Here is a 22,402-nt window from a genome sequence, read left to right as displayed (position 1 = left end):
CAGATCATTGACGACTGCATGAAATAATGCTTTAACAACAGTTTCACTTAAATTATTCTAGTCAGTATAAACTTAGAGGTTTGTGGACTTCCTTAAACAGAATAATATGAGGCTTTAGATGAGCACACCTTACAATTTCTATTGTCCTCTTCTTGTCACTTAAGCAGAAATATTGATAAGAGCTGTCCAAGTACAATAGGATGGGAACCTGAACTGATAGGAACCTGATAATGTGTGTATTATAGATATGCTTAAATTTTAATAAAAGGAATAGCTTAAAAAAATAATAGTTTGACCTTATCAGCTTACTATCTGGAATTTCTATTGCTTAATTATTCAATTCAGTTCATTTCAATTTTATTTCTATAGCACTAAATTATAGCAACAGTTGTCTAATTATATGGTAAAAACCCTATAGTAATACAGTACATAGTAATAATACATTAATATAATGTATGCAATGTAAGTACATATTACTATTAATGGTGCTGGTGAGCTTGTATAATTGAGAAAATAAAAAAAATAAGGCTGCTACATGTTTCTTATGTGTTTCTTATGTGTCATTTTGGTTCCTCTTGGTGGGTTGTTACTAGGCAACATGCTGATGTCCTAATAGCCGATACAGATAAAAAGCTTCAGGGGCCTTAGATGTGCCTGTGTGCTAAGTTTGGCTGCTCAACTTGTGGTGGTCTAGGACAAGTTTGCAGACAAACAAGCGCACAGACAAAGATGTTGTGTGTTATAGTAAGATATCCACCACGACTGACAGCAGATGGCTAGTTGAGCTCCAGCAGGGAAAGGTGCGAAAGAAGTAAACAAACCAGCTTTGTAGCTCACACCAAATACCCCAACCGTGTGCAGATGGTGAGTTGTTAACAGTGCGAAGGAATACCAAGAACCACACCAGCAATACAGGTATGCTGTTAAATGTGCTGGAGGCGAGTAGCTAATTAGCAAATGAACCTTCAGACCGACTTGAGCAGTGAACTTTTGCCTGCTGAATGTTTCTTTAATTGCTCATTTAACAAGCTAAGGTGTAGGACCAGATGAGTGTTGGATAAATACAAGTCTTTAGAGGGGAAGCTGATGTGTTTTGATAATAAAAGTCTGTGGCCAGCCTTGTATCGTAAGCGAGGATGCTCTCAGCTGTTCACCAGTCTGACCTTCCTGTCTCTGGATCTGTATTTGTTGCTTCAAATGCAAATAATGAATCAATTTGAAGAGAGACGAAAATGAAGAAGAAGGGATAGCATGTAACGAGAGAGAGGGCAAGCACTGTGCCACACACTTGAAGATATTTTTGTCGACTCTGTTCTCCTCCTTCACCCCTCTTCTCTCCTCCCCTCTGTGTGTGCCACTCTGCACTGCTCTGAACCCCGTGATCAAAGTTCGACCCCCTGAGTCTAATCCACAGCCACACATGGCCAGGATGAGCCACACAAACACACACACGCAGCATGATAACCAGATCCTCTTCTGAAGATTCACAGGATTTAATGAACCACAGTCAAAACCCTAATTCACTCATACACACAAACACATATACACACACTAATATGTGGTATAGCTGGATCGTTCAGTGTAATTAGAACAGATCTGCTGAGCAGTTCCACAGTAAAAGGACAGAAGGTGCCATGAAAGAGATTTAAGCGAAGGAGCGAGTCATGGAGAGACAGACACTGACAGACGGTGAGAGAAGTGGGAGTGGTGACACAGTTATTTGATATCCTGGCTTTGAATGTGAAAGTGTGAAGCCACCTAGACAGAGTCACTACTACTTATAAAGACTGCTCGCTAACAGAGCGTAAAGATTTCTTCAAAGGTTTGTGACATAAAACATACTCAAAAACTGTCTTATGCATGAGACTGCACTAATTCATCATTCATAGCCTGGCATTAAAAGCCCATAACAGTGAAGACTGGATTCACAACCACAGAATTCATGTAGGAATTTCAACCAGGGTATATGTGATTCTACATGGACTAAAGATACTCAAGCCACAGTTAAACCACTGACAGGTGAAGTGATTTACAATGATTAACCTGTTGCAGTGCAATGTTCTGTTACTGAAAACCTTGAGTCTTGGTATTCTTGCAAATGTTTACTTGCCATCAATATATTGCTGATGACCAAGTCTCCCTTGGGGCAATACAGGGTTCGCTATGTTGCCTTGGGGGGCACAGGGCAAGACAGTGCATGCTGTCACAGTGCAGTGCTTGTGCCCCCAAGGCAGGACAGTCCGCTCTGTCACAGTGCAATGCTCAGGAACGTTTTGAGCAAAAGGGAAAGAGCCTAGGGTGTTTAGCTGACCTCTGAACACCCCATGTCCAATTTATATCCAGTGGAAGTCGAATGAACCACAGGTAGTCCCCCTTTTTCAGAAGGGGACAAACTAACATATTTTTAAATATAGGGATTATTTCTAATCATACCATCATATTTGACAGATAATGTGATATGCTTCAGGTTATGAGCCGACCGTTTCTTTCTTCTCCTTGGGTCCTGTCGTCTATGTGGATCTTACTTTGACACTTACCACCTGCCTAAGCATTGTTACAGACTGTGTACACCCTTTCATGGAAACAACGTATTTCCTGATAGCGGGGGCCTCTTTCAGCAGGATAATGCGACCTACCACAAAGCGAAAATGGTTCAGGAATGGTTTGAGGAGCACAACAAAAAGTTTGAGGTGTCGACTTGGCCTCCAAAATTCCCCAGATCTCAATCCAATCGAGCATCACCAACACAATATTAGGCAGCTTGTCATAATGTTGTGCCTGATTCGTGTATATATGCATAAATATGACAAAATGAACAATGCTTTAAATTTTACGCTTTGTCCTTAACAATGTTGACAGGGTGTATTTCTAGCATGCAGACGTACAGTCAGTGAGTGAGCATTCTGATTGTCTCTCGTGCCCAAGGATACTTTTTTGAAGTGACACTAAACTGCCAAGTAGCATTCAACCCCTGACATTTAAATTAGGATTTCTGAACACAAAGCCACCAAATCAATCAACTCTGAATTCTGCTTATAATCACATTTTTCATTTCAATCATGTTTTTTATTCACTTTCAGGCATAGCACACAAAGGCTTCTCACTTCATTCCTTTTTCATTTTTGTGATGTGTGAAAATCAACAATTATGAAGCCCTAAGTAAACTTGCTATTAACTAATCAATGCAACTTGTCGTTTCGGTAATTGTGTTCTGCTCATCAGCTGCCTACTTATTACTGTGTGAAAGAAGCCATTAGTTGAACACTATTGTGTTTCACAGGGCAATTCAAAAACATTCAATAACCATCACAAAAGGTTCACTTTGTAGGACAGGCTGAATTAAACGTGATTGGTTTCAGAATGTCTCTGAAATAGGGGAATCTGATTACTTTTCAGAAGCAAAAGAAATTCCAGTGTTGTTTGAAGCGAGGCAGCAACAGAGTTATCGCTTGAGTTGGTCTGAAGCCAATAAATAGACATTTTCATAATGAACTGAAATAAATGCTGCAAACCTCTTCAGGGCTAAAGGAGCGAGAGGTGAGAGAAGCTGATAGCTACTTATGGTGAAAATCTACCAACACTGAAAGCACTGTGCGATGTGCTTTCACATCGCACAGTGCTTTCACCCCCCCCCACCTCTTTAGTCCTCATCTCACACTGTACATCCTCCTGCTAATGCCCTGATATCTGAGCAGCTGCTCTTCACTGAGAGCTGCAGAATGATAGAGTAATTTTCATAATTAATGCAAGAACCCATTAGAGCCATCTTAAACCTATCATAACACATCATGACAGGTCAGAGATCTGATGCATTAAACCAGGTGCATGGAAGGTGAGGCGGGTTGAACTGGGTCACTACTCCCTGGCTTTTCAGCTGATTTTTAAACCTGTTCACAAACTCCCACAGCTCTGAATCCTGATAAATAATAACAACAACTGACAGCAGACTGTCAGCCCTTGTCTGTCAGTCATTTATTATACTGACCACTTTTTTTCCCCCTCATAACACATCAGAGCGCTCACAAGCAATTATATCTTCAATTTAATATGTGACATTTTGCCAACCTAGGCCCTTTACTGTTGTTTTAAAGCCATTTCTGGCACCAACTACCCACTTGTCTTCTGCACTGCACCTCAAATAAGTTCTCCCTCTGAAAGTGACAATGCCTGCGGGGAGCTGTGTTCAGACATATTTGCGTTAGTAGTGTTTGAATTAGCCCCTTTGAAGAGACTAATCTGAATGCAAAGTGATGGGGAGGGAGACGTCTATAAAGGTGCAGGGTTTTATCTGCCACACACGTTCTTTGTGTCCTCTCATCGGATCAAGGAGGTTTAGAGGGCTTCAGGGGTCTTTTTCCATTAAGGATATCATTCGTTTAGCCCTCTGTCACGTCCTCCCTGGGAGCTACAGACTAACTTCAAAGGTTGGTGGTGGTGTTGGTGGAAACCCTTTAAAATGCTTCTTTTCTTGGGCCTCCATCCTCTGGAGTGCTTTCTTAGCATGTCATGCAGAATGCACACAGAATACTTTTTCTCTTCTTCTAATTTGGGAAATTAGTGGAAAGTTTGCATGTAATAACCAGATCATCCTTTATAATGTAGCCACCTACATGTGAGGAATTTAGTTGTGGGGATACAACATGACTGAAAGTCTATAGGACACTAGTTTAGTGGGTTAGCATGTCCATGTGCTAAATTAGGGCAAAAAACTTATTTTCAAATATTTAGTCACCATACAAGGTCGGCACTGAAGAAAAACATGAAACAAAATGTAATATTTGATATTAAGAATAAAAATCAAGTTTTCTACGTTGTTACCTGTATTTATCTACTTTTGAACTGAATTCTTTAACCTATTTTGATATTTGACAGTAGTACAAATATTCTTAATGTTATTCTTTAGCCTGAAATTTGATGATCATCAAATTTACCCAAGTTGCCACAGAGACAGGCACCAGCTGGCTGTTGAAGGATGATGGTGAAATTTCAAAACTGATAGTAAAACAGCATAAGAGTGGTCATGGATGGTGAGCAAAAGGAGCAGAGGCCTGAGAGTGCCATGACATAGGCACAAGATCTGTAATAGTAGTACATGGTTCCTCCTACAAATCAATAGGTTTTATAGGTGGGCTTTGCATGTTCTCCCCACACCTGGGTGGGTTTTCTCCAGGTACTCCAGGTTTCCTCCCATATTCTGAAGACATGTATGTTAGTTTACCTGGTGATTCTAAATGAGCCATTATTGTAAAATAGATAAAAGAGGGGGAATGGTGCACAATGAAATTAAACTAAAGAAGTGTTATTTAAGTGTATCTGCATTTGCAATGTAACAAAATAATCTAAAATTAAACAAATTAGAATTCATTCATTGTGAGCTAACTGAGACTCAAAAAACAATCAAAAAATGGGCCAGGGAGTCATAAATGCACCTGAGCTGCCATTTCAGTCAGTGTGGGGAAACACATGTTAGTCGCACACATGCAAGGTTTTCTGCCACTGCTTTGAACACACACTAGACAATAAGTACCTTTTTATGTTTTGTGTTTTAAGTATTAATAGACTCTCTGGAGTCAAACACACACCGACTCATCCTAATCACATGACAAATTTAAGGCAATGAGCAACAAACAAAACCTTGTTTAGTACCGGTTTTGAATCCTAACAGTGGAGTTGCGTGGATTTTATTGACAGGTTGATGCATGTGTCCTACACCACAAAAAAAGATTTGAAGCCACCAAAATAATCATGGTTATTTAGTGATTGATATGATGTATTTTATAATAAGATAAGATGAGATAAGCTTTATTAGTCCCAGAGATGGGAAATTCACAAAGCAAAGTAGACAGGATATATTTTAGATCATCTCAATAGATTTCAAATTCAGGTATTTGTTTCACTTTGACACTGTAGATGTGTTTCTCTAAAATAAATGTTGTAAAACATTAAAAAAAACACTCTCCCTGTTCTCTGAAGCATTAATTAAGTATTAACCACCAATTTATTAATGCCAAATAGGCTAGTTAGACAGTTTAAATATGGCTGTAGTTCAGAATTTGGCACATATCTTGAGGGAATTCTAGGCCCTGCTCAATTTTGATCTGGAGCACACCGTCAGGGCATGAAACAGGAACGTAGTCTAAGGTTTATAGCAAAGTAAGTGCATTTTTCATTAACTAAATGTATTTATTCCATCTCAGGAGATTTCCTTAAGCCAGCATTTACTTATTTACTCAGTATTAATATAACTGCAATCTGTAAAGAGAAAGAGATTCAAAATATTTGGAATTTTACTTTTGAAAAACCACCACATTGTTACTGAGCTTTAATGAAGCGAGTCTCTTGAATAAATGCATAATGAAAACACCTGTGTGCTTCCTTTAATCTGCAGCTGTGCATTAATATTGTAGCACCCTAAGAGCGCTTGTCAGGGTAGATCATTTGTTTGTAGTAGCAAAGCTTGTTAACGTTAGTTAAAATGTGATGCATGATCTTTAGATAAGGAAAGCTGTGACACCATGAGTGCAGTGGATTACTTGGTTGATGACAATCCCTTGTCAGTACAGATAACCCATCACACAGGTTATTTATGGTCAAAATGATTCTTTAGTCTTAGTTTTTCCCCAAAAAAAGTGTATTACTGTAAGCTACAGCTAAAAGTAGTGGAATTGCATTTTACTTTCATAACTAGACACCAATTAAAGGATCCAGATGTTGAAATGTAAAAACTAGCTTAATCGAGCATGACTGACTAAAGCAGACTAAATGGAGGCTGATCTTGTGATATTTTTTTTTTAACACCAGCAGAAGGGTTACAGAGTTTTCTCTAAAAACTATAGCTGCAACACAGCAGAAATTGACCATAATAAATCCACTGAACCATCAATTCCTGACATCAAAGCCTTGTGTTTTCAGGGATTTCCTGTTTGCAAAAATGTTTTGCATCCTTGTCTTAGTGTAATATGCATGATAGTTCTATGTTTAGTGTGGGCTACACATAAATATCCGCTGTATTGGTTCCATGTACTGCCTGCTGGTGTGCTGGCTGGGAATGGAAATGGAGAACAGGGATCAATAAAAACTGAAATTCTCACAGGAACTGCTCTTTTTGTACTTTATTCTTTTCCAATAAAAATATACTGAGGGAAAAAGAAGCAATGAAATCGAGCCATGCCACTAAATCAGTTTTGTCAGCCTGTGAAGCACTTTTTATTTCAGCCATTCAGCACCACTTCCCCCTTTAAACTCATATTATCACACACAATGAAGCACTGCAGTGGTGTGTTAGTATTCCTCTTTATGTTGTTGAATTTGTGTCTTTCTGGGGTTTTTTGTTTGTTTGTTTCTTTGGCTTGGTCTGTGAGGACACGGCCACATATGTGTGTTTACGTCTGTGCATTTAATGCTAGATAGTATCTCCGTCCCTGAGGTTGTGTTGAGCTGTGACAGACTCTGTGAAATTTGAAAAAAGGTCACTGAACAAACTGCTGTCCTGCCCTATGCTGTGTTCTGTCACATGTGTAACACATATCACCCAGCTTGAGGAAGACCAAACTCTCTTCAGGGCCTTAGATGCATAATTTTAAGTTTGAGCACCCATGCATGTCGGTGCACGTGTGAGAGCAAAAGCACACGGTTTCCATACGTGATACGTGAGTAAGTCTGAGTTACAGAAGAAAGCGGTAAGCAAAGTTGCTGTGTATATAGTGTGTCACTGGCTCAGAGGTCTCTTTTAAACTAAATTATTCCAATGTGCTTTCCCTCTTAGTTCCAACTCAGTGATACATGCTAATATAAAATTAGTCCCACTTTAATCGTCTGATTTTTATTTGCACATGCTGTTATTACAAATCACAATAAACCAGCCCCTGCAACCAGATCTCCGAATAAATTAAGGTTGCGTGATTGCCAAGTCGAGGGGACGTGAGAGTTTTCTCCTGTGTTCTTTCACACAGGTTGTACTGAATCCACTGGCAATGTTTGCATGCACATAGAGTATTAACTATTTAACATTTAATTACCACTAAAACACTAATGGATGAAGTTTGCATTTAACTAAAATCACGCTGCACTGCTATTTTGTGTTGTGACCAGCTCTTGGAACTACAAAGGCAAATTTCCTGCAAACCTCCTGAACTAAAAGTGGTACGGCTTGGGCACTATGTGATTGAAAGTGTATTCTGCCATTTTCTAGCTCGAGTAGCACCATCCCAGCCGTAAATCATATACTCTGCTTATATGAAGACTCCTCTGTGCTGCCATTATCTGCACCATTATTATCCTCTTAGAATTTTTCCAAGTTCTGTCATTTCAGTCACTTATGCGAGGTGCTCGGTCTCTTACGTAAGCTTAAAATTTCATTTTTGGATGCAGAGATTGCAAATACAGCAGCCCCCACTATCAAGATACACAGACGGGATAGGTTTTACAGGTATGTAATGCATTTTTCTCACTCATTCTATCTCACCGTCGCACTGGATGTCACACTAAATCTCCAACCAGCAATGACACACTTAGGCAGACGTGTTTACACAGCACCAAAATCCCGGGAAAACAGTGAGTGAGAAATACTTTTTAAAATGTGAGATACATGAGAAATATTGTTTTTATTTCATACACTACTGAACCAATATAGAGAATACCTCGTTAAAATTTCATTGAATCACTTATTTGTTTCCAGATAATACTTGTTTGCATATTAATTCGAACCTAAAACAGGCAACTATAACAGAAACTCTTCCAGATTTTGGGTTTTGGAGATATATAAACAAGCTGTACTATAAACAAAATAATATTATTGTATGTAATGAGGGTTCAGAAGAAGGACAGAGAACAAAGGAGCAGCACAGTCATCTGATATGTGACCTTAGCTACTCAGGTATGAGGATGCTTTGAAAATCTATTCTATGCCCTGCTGCTCTGAACTGTTCAGGATGCCGGTATGGGCAATGCAACATTATATGATGTGATGTGAAGTTGACTTTGCACGTTTCACCACAGACGAGAACAGCCCTGCAGGCAGCAAAGCATGAAGACGGACCAAAAGGTCTCAGATGTGGAAAGCAGTTTGACCTTGAGCGAATGAAATGAAGGCATTGAGGCTGAAGTCCATTTTATATAAGTGACCAGAGAGGGAGGTTGAACTCTCAATTCACAACCAGCGCTTCGGCTCGCACATCGAGTTTTCTTTTCGTGGTTTCAGGAAAATGATCTGTCTTCCACTTCAATAAAGCAGCTTTCATTTCTAAAGGTTACAGAAAGTGTTTATGTTACTCAAGTCCCTTTAAATTAAGCAAACTGAAAAGGCGCTAGCTGACACTTTTGTTGAATCATGTGTGATGTTTTGTGTTCAGCTCAAAGGGAGCAGGGAGACAGTGCCATGTCTGTGTTTAGAAACTGCAGAAGCCAACGAGAGCGTGAGGCGGTACAGTATCGAGAATAAGAGCAAAGGCGCACGCTGACACAGAGGAAGGAATAACAATGAATGCCGTGCCGCAGTGTTGTGTGATTCTTCTGTGAACAAAGACGAAGTGCAGCACAGAGGTTTTGTGTGTGTGTGTGTGTGTGTGTGTGTGTGTGTGTGTGTGTGTGTGTGTGTGTGTGTGTGTGTGTGTGTGTGTGTGTGTGTGTGTGTGTGTGTGTTAGGGATTATTATCAGAGCACAAGGAGCATGTACTGTATATATCATTTCATTAATTACTGTTCAGTGCTCTAATTATAATGCAGCAGGGACACATTCAACTCTCAGATCTATGCCTTTGCTAAACCTCCATACCATTTCCGTTGTCAATCACACATACACACACACACACACAGACACACAAAAATAGAGAGAAAAAAAGCTTGTTTTCCTCCTTTTGAAAATCAGACCTGCTCCCCGCGCTCTCCATACAGCTGTCACTCTTCTCTTTCTTCATCTGTCGTCAGCTTTGAGTTGATTCTTCTTCACTAAAATGTCTGGAAAGCAATGCAGAAAAACGGGCAACTGATTTGAAATCTGGGTTTCTCCTGGAGAAGCATCAGAAAGGTGTTTAGGGGATATAGAAGACAGGTTGCAGGTAAATCCGCCTCATGATCATCACAAAACAGGATTGCATCGAGATGCAATATCAGTGATGGAAGTCCAGCTTTAAAGGGGAAACTCTCAAGTGTGCACCCAGTTATGCGCAATTTGTAACTGAAATGGAGCAACAGAGAGTTCTCATAAATACCGAGAAGGATCAGAGTGCACATAAAAATGTTTGTGGACTGAACAGCTTTTGGGTGGACTGCTAAATATGAGAATACCTGACTGTACAAACATTAGAGATAAGTCAGCTGAATGCATAATATAAACCTCAACACGCTGTGTACGGTTTTGGAATGAGGGCCAAAAATACATGCCATTTGCAAATGCCCTGAAACATTTCACAGAAAAGCCTTTTCTCTGTTATTTTTCATTAGCTGTTGAATTTGACTCAGAATTTAGGGAGCTTAAAGATGTTTCATTTATATGCACATAACTTAGAAAACTGCTCGTTGTGCATGTTGCCTAAAAGGAAACAATACCACAAAGGAATCCGACTTTGCCACCACATTGCTATTGTGTACAGAATTGCAATAACTAGCACAGAAATAGAGACGTCAGCATGATTAATTGTGTTCTGCAACTCTTTTAAAATTTAACCTAGATTTAGATGCTAAATATACCAAATTCAAACATCTCAGTGCACACTTTTAATTCATTTCTCTAAGCAGTGAAGTGATTTCTTTGGGGTTCTGATCCATTATTACGCTGCTACCTCTTTAGCATCAAAGACTGGATCCTGGTGCACTTATTAAAAATGGTTGCAATTCTAGTTTTCACTAGACCCTATTTGACCAACCCACCATACCTAAAACCGATTTTGACCGATTTTGATATTTAATTCAGTTTCAAGGTTTCCACTGTGTTCAAATGCCACGCTAGGGCTCTGCTTTTAAATCATACCTAAGTAAGAATACAGAAGTGCTCATTCTGCAGAAAAATTATAGATGTGACCATAAACACTAAATCTAATGGCAGCTGTATGCTGGATCATCATTCCACCTTCCCTATACAGTCATAAGATTTAGGTACTAAATGAAAAGCTAAGAAAACTTGTATGGGCACTAAAATTTTCCGTGCAATAAGCTCATTTTAGCACAACAAGGTGAGAAGTTCACCGAAGAGAGGATTAACTCTGAGCCAGACTCCTGCTTTCTCTGTACTGAGGAGTCAGCTGAGGTTTCAGCTCCTATGAAGCAGCCCCATAGATGCCTCAGTTTTGCCTCAGGAGGAGTTGGGGGGAAAATGGAGGAGAAGAGGACATCTGGTGGATGCAGAGTAAATGTGATCCTTCACACAATCTGGAAGATAAAGTCCTTCCTGCACTACTCTGTGGTATCTGTGTGAGCACAAAGAAACTGGGTGGTTGGATGGATTAAAAAAAAAAAAAGTCTCATGGGCACATGTCAATTTTTCTTTCTTCTTTTAAATTGTTGAGAAAATGAATGACGTAGATTTTTTTAAAATAAACTGAAGCATAGACAGACGTACACACACAGGACTGCTACCCTAACACTTGGATACTCCTTATTAAAGACTGGAGAAACAGGATTGTCTGTTTGTCTAATAAAATTAGTCTGACCTTTAAGTTCATGAAAATTTTAATATGCAATGAAAGTATGAGCGACATAACCATGCTCAATACAGCGCTTTAACCACAAAGTAAACCCTTTGGCGCCATCTAGTGACTGAAGGTCGACGTGAACGCTGCTCTCACAAATACACCAGAGAGAAAATACAAAGACTTTATTACTAAAAATCAAAAATGACAACTTCAGTTTCCAGCCATCTGACGAGGTTTTACATTCATCGGCACAGCGGGATTTCACACTGTGAGCTTGAGCAATGCTTTTTCAAGTTTGCCTTTCCCTGCGCAGTGAGCATTGCACTCAAAATGTATTATTTTTGACTTCCTGACACTTTAAACAAATGAAGCTTTGGTGAAAATTCTATTCAACACACTGAGAATCCCTCCTCTTTATTCTATTATTTATGCTTTGATCTGCTTAACCACTCCCTTCAGAATTTGCCTCTTGATTTGTTTCTGGTGGCGCTATATGTGAGCTAATCAGTCTGCTGTGGCTACTTTTTAATGTATATCCTTCATTTACTCTTTCAAGCCTATGATTATCCAACTTTCTATCTCCCCCTATCTAGCCAGTTTATCCTTCTCTTTCAAGTGGAATAAAAGCATCCTTCCTGGCTGTACTTACCTAATTTCTGTGTTGTCAGGCTTAATAAACATCTTATGCATTTTCTACTGATCTCTGCTTATTGAAGCACAAACCAAGGACAAGATAAACTGGTGGAGCAGTTCAATCAATGTAACATTTGACTCATTCACTCTGTACAATGACGTGAGTCCAGTGTTATTCCTACTTTTCATAATATTTATAATGTAGTGTAATGTACCACACTCATGACTCCGGATCATGGGGGGTAAAATGCACCTGATCTTGGTTGTGTGACATTTTCCTTTTTCAGCATTGGTTAGTGTTAATACAAAATTTGAACATTAACATATTTTCAAGCTAAATTACAAACATATAAACATGTGTGCATACATAAAGTATATAATATGGAAATACATATGCCTTCTGGTTGTACCGAAAGTGTGACTTTGCAATATAGTTAAATCGTTTTATAATGGGTTGATTTCAAAATGGAAACCACTTAAACTCATATCAGCAATAACAAATTGTCAGTGTGCCTGGTTAGTGTCGCTGGTAGGATGAATTTAAGAAAACACAAGGCAGTTATGGAGAGCCATTCACTGTAAAAAGGTGTGAGATACCTTCAACCAGTCACTGGTTTGTTGGTTTGTGCTGAAATGTTCAAGTGGATGTGTAGTGCAGGTGTGCCACAGGGCAGATCCTGCCAATAAGACACTTTGGTATTATGAGAAACTTTTCCATTATTAGTTCCACCTAAAACTGCCACTGCCTCATCTGTGCCTGTGTTATATTTCAACCTCATTCCAGTTTTGACTGTGAAGTCAGTGGAGTATTCGGTGTAGGTATCTCTCTGGTTTGTTCTCCCCTCCTCTTCTCAGTACTAAGTTGGATCTGACTGGTTTCTCAGGTGTCATTGCAGGGTCCTGGCTCTCATTTAGTACCACTGAGGACCCTGCTACTCTTCCTGTTCCTACTGAGGTGTGTCTTCGGGGCTCTGGACTGCTCTGTGCTCCTGCCTCAGAATCACTCTCCTCGCTGGGATCCTTCCCCTGGCTGCTTGGTGAGCTCTCCCCAATCCTGAGGGACAAAAATTCCTTTCAGATTCACGTAACTGAAAGGTTGAGTTTTTTTAATATGTGTTAGGTTAGCAGTGTTTCTACCTGAGGTGGCTGAAGGCTCGCAGCCAGTGTGTGCCCAGCGCATCCCTTCCATTAGTCCTTAGCCCTTTGTGGTGGCTTCGGGCCCTCAGTCCTATTAAGGCCTTAGCAAGTTCAGCCTCATCTCCGTGGCCCCAAATTAACTGGGCCCTCTGCTCCGCATCCTGGTCCCCTGCTGCCCTAAAGAGCCTCTGGAGCTGCCACAGATTCACATTGCTGAAAATGTTGGCTGACCCAGCCTTTCTGCTCCTCCTCTCAGACAGACGCCACAATGTGGAACGGCCCGCCAACATGGAGGAAGAAGGTGAGGCGGGTCCACTATCCATCCAGAGAAACACAGGCAAAGGTGGCATACACGGGGTCTATGCTGTGGAGAAGGAACCGAGAGTTTCAGCTCTGACATGAAGGGTGCTTAGGATCTTAAATTCATATCTGATTTAAAAAAAAAAAAAACAACAACAACAACACAATGGTCACGCCATGTGGAAATCTACAGCTGTCAAAGCACCTGGCAGTCAGCTGTGAGTCTTGAAGTTTGATTCTATAATCCTTCTTTAGGAAGTGAGTGACAGGCTGCACGTCAAAGCCCATTAGACTGCAGATGGTAACCTTGTCTTGCTTTCACATACAGTGAGCGTCTGAGTGGGACACTACCAGATAGATAAGTCATCAAGGTCATGACTGATTATGGGTCAGCGGAGCACTCACTTCAGTGACCTCAATAAAGGTGTACTTACCGCCTTCCTGCACAGCTTTCATCTGTAATCCATCTAAAAGAATTACTTGTTTAATCCAGCCTGCATTTGTTCTGTTTAAGTCCAGCATTATTTATGTACATTAATGTCTCAGATGTATCAGCTCCTGGCCAGGAAGGAAATTTCCCACACTCTATGAACCAAGTTTCATTCTGCAAAGGTCCACGTCTGCTTTCCCTGTTAAACATTAACTATTTTGTTCTACATATTTCATAACCGTAGAAGCCTCGGACAGTTTCCTGTGCTCTGTGAGTGTGTGTCATCATAGCCAAATTATAAACAAGAATTCACATTGTAAGATACTTAGCATGACATCCAAACACTGATGCTGCGGTGTGCGGCTTTAACGCAATGTCGCACATCTACAGAGCTATTTAGCGTTCGCTTTAAAAGTAGGTTACACCAACCCAAACGTCACTGACTTCTCCTTTCATTCCCCTAGCTGCGTTTACTGTTTGCATAACAAACCGCTGCGGATCACTGGTGCAGACAACCTACCGGGTCGCTTTCAAAATGAACGCTTCTGGAAAAAGTTCAGTTGATCCTTGAAATAACCTTGTTTTAAAAAAATTAAAAAAAATAAAAAATAAAGCAACATGCATGCAGAGAATAAAAAGTAATAGCCCTAATCCGCGCTGTGCTCGCTGCCCTGTGGGCAAAAGGCAGCAAACAAGAATCTCATGAGAGTCATGTGGACAATAAAAAAGCTTCTGCTTACCCGGAGATGACACCGAAATGTTCACTTTTCTTCTATCGCATCTCTCTCTTTCTCTGCTTTGTATTCATCGGTGTGCTTATTCCACTCAAAACTACTCCAGCCGCTGCAGGACCGGGTTTGTCCAGCCTCCGCGATCAGTAAGTGTCCTTTGTCTGGCTGTCAATCACAAACGAATCGAATAAGATCTGAAGTATATTCTACTCTGGGCTTGTTCAGTGTTTTCGCTCCACCAATACCCGCTTTAACTGGGTGGGACATGTCATTGGTCCCGCCTATTGGCCACGTAGGGCGTGCGCACTGAAATCCATTGACGTCAATGAGCCTGGCTGGCACGAGAAGCATCTGTCAGTTATGCGAGAAAGAAGTAACATGTGATAATCCTGCGCCTTACACACGTAAACACAGTGACGCATGGGGCTCATAAACACTGGTGCTGTACGAACAGACGGTGTATTATCATGGCATGTTAGAGCGGAAAGCCAAAGTGGAGAAAAATGCCACATCTTGATAATAAAGAAGAAAAATAAGCGCTTCCCGCTGGTCCCCTATTAAACAAGGGCTTGTCACAGCGGGTAGCCTATATTTTGATCTGGCAGATTTTTAGACCGGATGCCCTTCCTGACGCAATCCCAAAGGGATGTGTGTCTCCTCCTGGAATCGAGGCATGGATTTTTCAGCCGAAAGAAACTAAAGTTTCTTGGCTCTAAAGTTGAAGCATCGAGGTTTGATGTTTGTACATGCATGTTATACATTCAGTCACACTAGTATATAAAAAGGGGGACTACACGAGGAATCTAGCAGCGGATGGGTGAAATGTCCGTTCAGTCCAGCAGAGGAGGAGCAGGCTTTGAATTACAGGCCACCCCCTATCCATCTCCCAGCCCCCCTACACAGATGCTACATTCAACGGAGGAAACGGAAAAGACGAAACACACAAGAAGGTTTATCATTTCAAAACTCCGGAGCTGTGGAAAGAACAGAGAGTTCCCTTTTTAACCCAACACTCACCCGCTTTTGGCTTCCCTGTTGTCCCACCAGAAGCCCGGCCCTCCAGGCCTTTTATTTTCACACTTTGCCCATCTTTTCCCCAGCTGTTTGCAGCTGGCAAAAAAGCACCCGCCCTGTTCGGGAAAAAGTGGACCGAGAGTGACCGGAGGAGGAGAGAGAGCGATGCCACCCCAACCTCCCCAGCCGCAGGTGAGGGGGAACATCCTGAAGTTCCTCAGGAGTTTTATGGGAATTACGCGGATCCTGCAGATCGTGTTCGGAGCCTGCCTGTGGGTCACCATCGCCGCCAACAAATACGGGGGGTCTATCCACTTCGTGCTGTTCGTCGCTGTCTTCTTTTGGCTCCTCACCCTGGCCCTTTTCTTCCTCACCCTGCTGGACAAGCAGGACCTCGTGCCTTTGCTGGGAGGGGATCGCTGGTCGTGCACCAACCTGGTGCACGACGTGGTCGCCGCGGTGCTCTACCTGCCGGCCATAGGCGTCATGATCTACAATACCGATCGAAACTCATTCTGCAACTTGCCTCAGTACAAGCATCCATGTCTGTACAAAGTCTACCTGACAGCCGCTGTGTTCGCCTGCTTCTGCTGGCTGGCTTACCTCCTGTCCGTTATTTGTGGAGCGTGCAGAAAGTGTCAAAGAGGGTAAACTGTTGAGCAGCGTGGAAGCTTAAGGGTGGTCATGGCAAGATGAGGAATAGTTAACGTCACTGTAATTTCACTCAGCGGTTACTAATCTCTGTTTTCTCCTTTCTCTTAACAATCCACGGTGGTGGTGAAACAGGATCGGCCACTGTTTTCTCGGTGTGTGTTTAATGGTTACTAACATGAAAGAGACCTGTTGGTATGGTGGCTAAGTGCCGTGTGTTGTCTCCTTGTTAAGCTCAACAATAGCCTATGTAGTTATGAAGACTCTTATAATATTAATGTATGGACTTGTTATTGTGGCCTAGCAGTATATTTAGTGGTAACAGTGAAATGGCCTTAACATAGCCTACATTTTGCAGATTACTATTGATACTGGTTAACAGTTCACCTTAAACTTTTTTTAAATAGAATTGCTACAGTTGTTTTAACAGGGGTTTATTTTCATTACCTTTTTAAATATATTTTTATGTTTACTTATTTTTTACTAAAAGGTTGGACTGAAAAATCAGTTTGTTTGTTTGTTTGTTTGTTTGTTTTAAATCAGTGCCTTCTGTCCGAATGCTGTATACTCAACAACAAGGTGATAACAACAACTCCACAACACAGATGTGATTGGTGCTACAGTGTGTATGCTGAACAAAAACCTTTATTAACAGTTCATTGTGTAAAAATCCAAAGACCAAAAAATAGGCTTTTATAATAAACACTAGTCAGTCAGTGAGCTCTTTCTTTCATTGTGATCGTGTATCAGTGCTTTCAGATAAGCTGCTTCAGGACATTGTTTTAATTAAATTTGGAGACAAAACCGGGCGAAGAGCACACACAGCACCGAGCCTTTTGTGGTCTTTTTTTTTTCTTTTTTAAATGAAACACATAATTAGAGCTGAACAGCAATGGAACTTCCTTTCAGGAGATTAAAGCGTCGGCCAATCAGCAGGGATCATTTACATGCTACGCCACAAAACCACATGAAAGACATCAAACCTTAGACCTATGTGTTTCTTGAAGTAAAATGAGTCATTCGCAGGGGCGCAAACAAAATGCATGCGCTGTAGGATAGAGTTGTCTGGGAGTTATCCTACTTTGCAAAAAATGTCTGAGTGCGTGTGTTTAGTCTCGCGTGAACAATAATCTGGGAAGAGGCTTGTTCTTACCGGAACAGTCTGTTGGGGTTCTGGAGGTGGGCTAACATTCAGCCAATGAAAATAAAGCCAAATGAGTTAGAAGATGATTTGATGTCTCATATATTCCAGTCAGCATACAGTTCCTAAAAACATGCTGCAGACAAGTTGCTTGAACAGCACCTAAAACTACATTCTGGCAACTTTTTGGCCACCTTTATTCAAAAGAGGCTGATTTGTTCTGATATGCTGCATACTCATTGCTGATATGTAGTTAAAAAAACACAAACACACACTTTTCCTTTTTTGGAGTTTACTTTTTTTTGCCTTGCATACTGGCAACAAACCATGATGAGTTTTTCTTGGAGAGGAACGCAAGGATGAAATGTTGTATTATTACCACTCCAAATTTTAGTATCAAGTGCCAGAATAAAGGCAACAGCCATGCAGTTAATGGATTATAGATCAGCAGTACAATTTAATCATTATCTGAAAAAGAGCTGGAAAAAAATGCTTTTGATTTTGGGAAACATCTGTGGCCAGAATTTCAGGAGTGAAAGGGTTAACATTAACCAGCTGGAGCATCAGGATATAAATCTAGTGCTTCTAAAGGAGGGAAGGAGCCCCCCTTCCACACACGCACACACACACACACATGCACCCCTCCCTTCCCCCTCTGAGATCAGGAGTGTCGTCCTGTCCACGTGTCGGCGCCTGTGGGAAAGCACTGTTGTATACAACCAAATAGAGACGGCACACAACAGCCCACTTTAAACAAAGCAGTATCAAACCGAAGCCATGGTTTCGGTTTGATACTGAAAGTACCCACGGAGAGTCAGTTTAAGTTTTGGATGACTCACGGTGATGGTGGATGCTCACAGTTAAGGCCAGAAAAGGAGTCTCCACATTTAAACCTTTAAATTTGACCACATTTACAGGCTTCTCGTTATTCACTGACCGCAGTTTAAAGATCTTGTGTTTTGTGAGTGAGTTCATTGTGAGTTTATTTCACAAACATTACATCGATTGTCCAAACAATGAACCCATTTAATCACAGGTAGCGAGACTGGAAACTTACGGGTGTTGGTGCAACATGGGCGAGGTTGCTGTTTTGGGGGGTTTTTTGTTTGCTACAAGGGGCGAAAAGAAAACCCAGACACATAGTACATATAGAGTCAGACCATACCCTGGAGTGCCAACTGTGTGATATTTATTCTGGCAAGTCGACCAAAGAGACGTTTCCTGTATGCCTGCGTGCGCTCTCCCACCCTTTTGCAAGCAACCAAGTTATAAAGAGTTCCTCTGCCTCTCCTTGGAAGCACAGCACCCTGTTACAAACTGCAGCCGTGGACTGATGTCACAGAAAAACTTTATTGATCTAACAATGAGGCCAAAAATGGATTACAATGACATGACTATGTCTTATGGTTGTAATTAAATCACTGGTAAGATGACCAAATCCAAGACTGTCTTTTTTTTTTGTTTAAAAACAAAACTTTATACTGCCAGACGTACAGTATTTAACAGGTTAGATGAACAGGAGGCTCAGTCTGGCTAAATTTAAAAGGAACACACAGCACACCATTTGGAACTGTATCACCTGTCTTTGATTTTCATTTGGAGACATTTTCTTATTTTGAAAATTCCACACGTACAGTGGAAGCAGTTTTGTTGCTTCCTGTCCACAAAAGCGGTGAGTAGAGCTGTTTCCTCTAACATGGGAGGAAACATATAATCATATGATGAGTGATTTTAAAAAATTGATTGAAATTCTGTCCCTGATGCTTACATTGACATCTGGTCAGGATGATTATGGACAAGAGGAACCGAGAACATAAGAAGTGATCGAAATACCTTCTGTATAATTTTAAGACAGACTTGAAATAAACATGCATCCATCTTTTGAACATTTTGGGATTTATACATGCTCAGCATTATTCAAATGGAAATGTTCACATTTAAGAAACATTTACTTTAAAACCACATCCTTCTCTTTTTACTGAGCCTAGTCCTGATCTTCATCCCAGTAGATGATTTGGCAAAGCATTCTCACCAACCAGACCTGGTGGCCTATGACACTGTATTTTTTAACAGTAAGAGCCAACTCCAAGACTGGAAGAGGTCCTCCGTGTTCCTAGCGACCCAAATTCTGGGTGGGTAACTCCCACTGGAAGTGTTCTGTCCTACCCATGTGTCCTATCAGTTTGTTTGGCTCTTTATTTCCTGTTGGCAGACATCCTGTCTCACTTGGGGAGGTTACGTGTACTCAGATGAAACATGAAAACACTGACAAAAGCACACAGCCGTGCCCTGTTAAGCACATTTTCATCGGCAAGTGCTGAGACATACATTCCACCGCTGCAGAGAGGGAAAGAGGGGCTGACAAACCAAATGGAGGCCAACTGAACAAGTGAATGAGCAAGGGGGGGGAAGTAAAATGTGAAAGGGGAAGATGTGCAAAAACGTCTTTGAGTTCCCAGCAAGAATCTGAGATTGACATTTCCTGTCTGTGTAAGGCATGAATCAGCACAGTGTTCTGGCCATGGAAGGTTTGTTTGCCAGTGATGTTTCAGTTTCTGGTTTCCTATGGTAACTGGGATTTCTTATTCTTATATCTGTTACAGCAGTTTTTGCCCAGACAATTTCTGAATGTTCGCAGTGTTCATGTGTTGTGCGAAGGGAATGCCAGCGAGTGGTGGGAAAGGATAATTGCTATTTATAGCCTTGAAAATACCACAGCTTCCCTCCTCAGTCTGCCAGTCCTTAGTCAAGATGTTGAGTGTGTTACAGAGTGAATGTGTCAGGAAAAAGGGGAGGGTGTGGTGAAGTTTTTTGCGTCACTGGGTGGATAAAATAGCAAATTTTCTGTCTGACATTTAATGATTCTTACTTCCAACTTACATTATTCACCCTTCATTCGTTCGTCATTAAAACTTAATGTCAAAGATGATTACTTTTCCTGTGCCCCAAAACTCTTTATGTGCTGTGTACACAGACGCACTCTGGGATGCAAAACAAACATTCCTTCCAAGTGTGGATCATGGAGTCCTTGTTAATAGCTCACATGGCTCTGAACTGTTTCCCAGCTCAAGTTTACCCAAGCACAGTTTTCACACACAGAGATCCAAACACTTTTTGTTACATCACACTGCTGTTGTAAGGAAAAACAGCAAATAGCTCTTTCAACCCATATCCCCTCAGTTTAGAATGTGTTTAAAACAAATGTGCCTGAGGACATGACACAAGAAACAAAGAAATGATATTTGTTTTAGTTTTAAACTTTAGATTTTCACACATTGACTTGTTTCTAATAGATTCAACTGCACCACAAATCTCTACATGTCTAAAATCTATGTGCATCGCACAACTTTTCACACACAGTTACAAATTCTTGCTATGATCCAGGCATCCTCAGCGACTGCAAGCAAGGACTAATTTTACCCACAAGGAGGCACAATTGGAACAAAGCATTCAAATGCGTATTTCTCATAGCTGTCCCATCCACAGCCACTGAGAGTCATGAGAGGGCTGCAGTGGGACAATGAATTGTTTGACTGTTGTCTTAAGTGGGTCTGAGGTCTGACACATCAAAAGTGAGTCGAATTTTCATGCAAACTTGGATATACACTCTCTGGCCACTTTATTAGTTTCCCCTGTTAAACTATTTGTTGAACAAATTTCTAGTGAGATAGTTCAGTGGCAGTAACTCCATGCATTATGCAAGTAGACATAGTCAAGACTTCCTGCTGAAGTATTTTAGAAATTGCAGATCTACTGGGATTTTTCTGCAGAGCCATCTCTAGCAGTTACAAAGAGTGAGCAGCAGCAGCATGAACTCAGGGTTCACCTTGTTCATGTCAGAGGTGATGCCAAGGCTGCTTTGAGAAGATATAAGGGCAACAGTAGCTCAAATCTAGTTCCAACTCAGCTTAAATTCTCACAGGCTCACCAAATTTGGGCAATAGGAGACAGAAAAAAACTTTCCCTGCTCTGAGAATCTGTATTTTTTTCTGTAGATTTCAGATGTTGGGGTCTGAATTCGGTGTATCAGGATTCGTCTCTCAGGATTCGGTGCATCCTGCCTTACATCAACGATTCAGGCTGATGGTGGTGGTGTAATGGTGGAATATAGGTATTTCCTTGGCACACATTGGGCCTCCTTATTACTAACTGAGCATCCTTCAAACGCCACAACCTGCCTGAATTTTGTTGCTGTCACATTATAACCACTGTGTACCCATCATCTGATGGCTGCTTCACAAATGTGACTCACAGCTCAAATGATCTCAAACCAGTTTCTTTAACATTACAGTGAGTTCACTTTACTCAAAGCAACTGACAAATCTGCAGTAACTGTGTGATGCTATCTTGTAATTATCGTGTAATCTTTGACCAGAATCTCTGAGGAATGTTTCTTGCAAGTTACTGAATCTAATTCTGATGGCAAAGGGGGTCCAGCCCTGCAGTAGCAAGGTGTAATTAATGAAGTGGCGAGTGTATTACTCTCATTTGTCCTTTTCAAGACTATGAAGAGACATTAAGAGAAATATTACAGATATGTACTATTTCTTGTTCACCAGTTGAAGTACTTCTTCTTCTTCTTTTGAAAAAAAAAGAACTACTTCTTCTTCTTCTACAAAAGATCAGTTTTCTTGAGTTCTCTTTACACTGAAGAAAGTTTTTGATGATATCCATGTGGTTTTCATTGACTCATCAGAGGCTTGTTCCAGTAAATCAGCTTTCAGACACTCTTCACATG

General features: G+C 40.9%; 1 protein-coding gene across 1 annotated transcript; it reads left to right on the top strand.

Annotated features, from left to right (window-relative positions):
• The first annotated feature begins 15,656 nt into the window (after positions 1 to 15,656).
• marveld1 (MARVEL domain containing 1) lies at positions 15,657 to 19,246 on the top strand. The gene has a single exon (XM_063491426.1). The coding sequence runs from the start codon at positions 16,038 to 16,040 to the stop codon at positions 16,521 to 16,523; it is 486 nt and encodes a 161-aa protein (XP_063347496.1). The 5' UTR covers positions 15,657 to 16,037; the 3' UTR covers positions 16,524 to 19,246.
• The last annotated feature ends 3,156 nt before the right edge of the window (positions 19,247 to 22,402 follow it).

The sequence above is a fragment of the Pelmatolapia mariae genome, linkage group LG13 (assembly GCF_036321145.2).
Source record: "Pelmatolapia mariae isolate MD_Pm_ZW linkage group LG13, Pm_UMD_F_2, whole genome shotgun sequence".
Classification (NCBI taxonomy): Eukaryota; Metazoa; Chordata; class Actinopteri; order Cichliformes; family Cichlidae; genus Pelmatolapia; species Pelmatolapia mariae.
This window is presented reverse-complemented; position numbering and strand designations above follow the sequence as displayed.

Bases quoted from the DNA above. Each gene is read 5' to 3' on its own strand.
- marveld1 (XM_063491426.1), top strand. From the start codon at position 16,038: ATGCCACCCCAACCTCCCCAGCCGCAGGTGAGGGGGAACATCCTGAAG.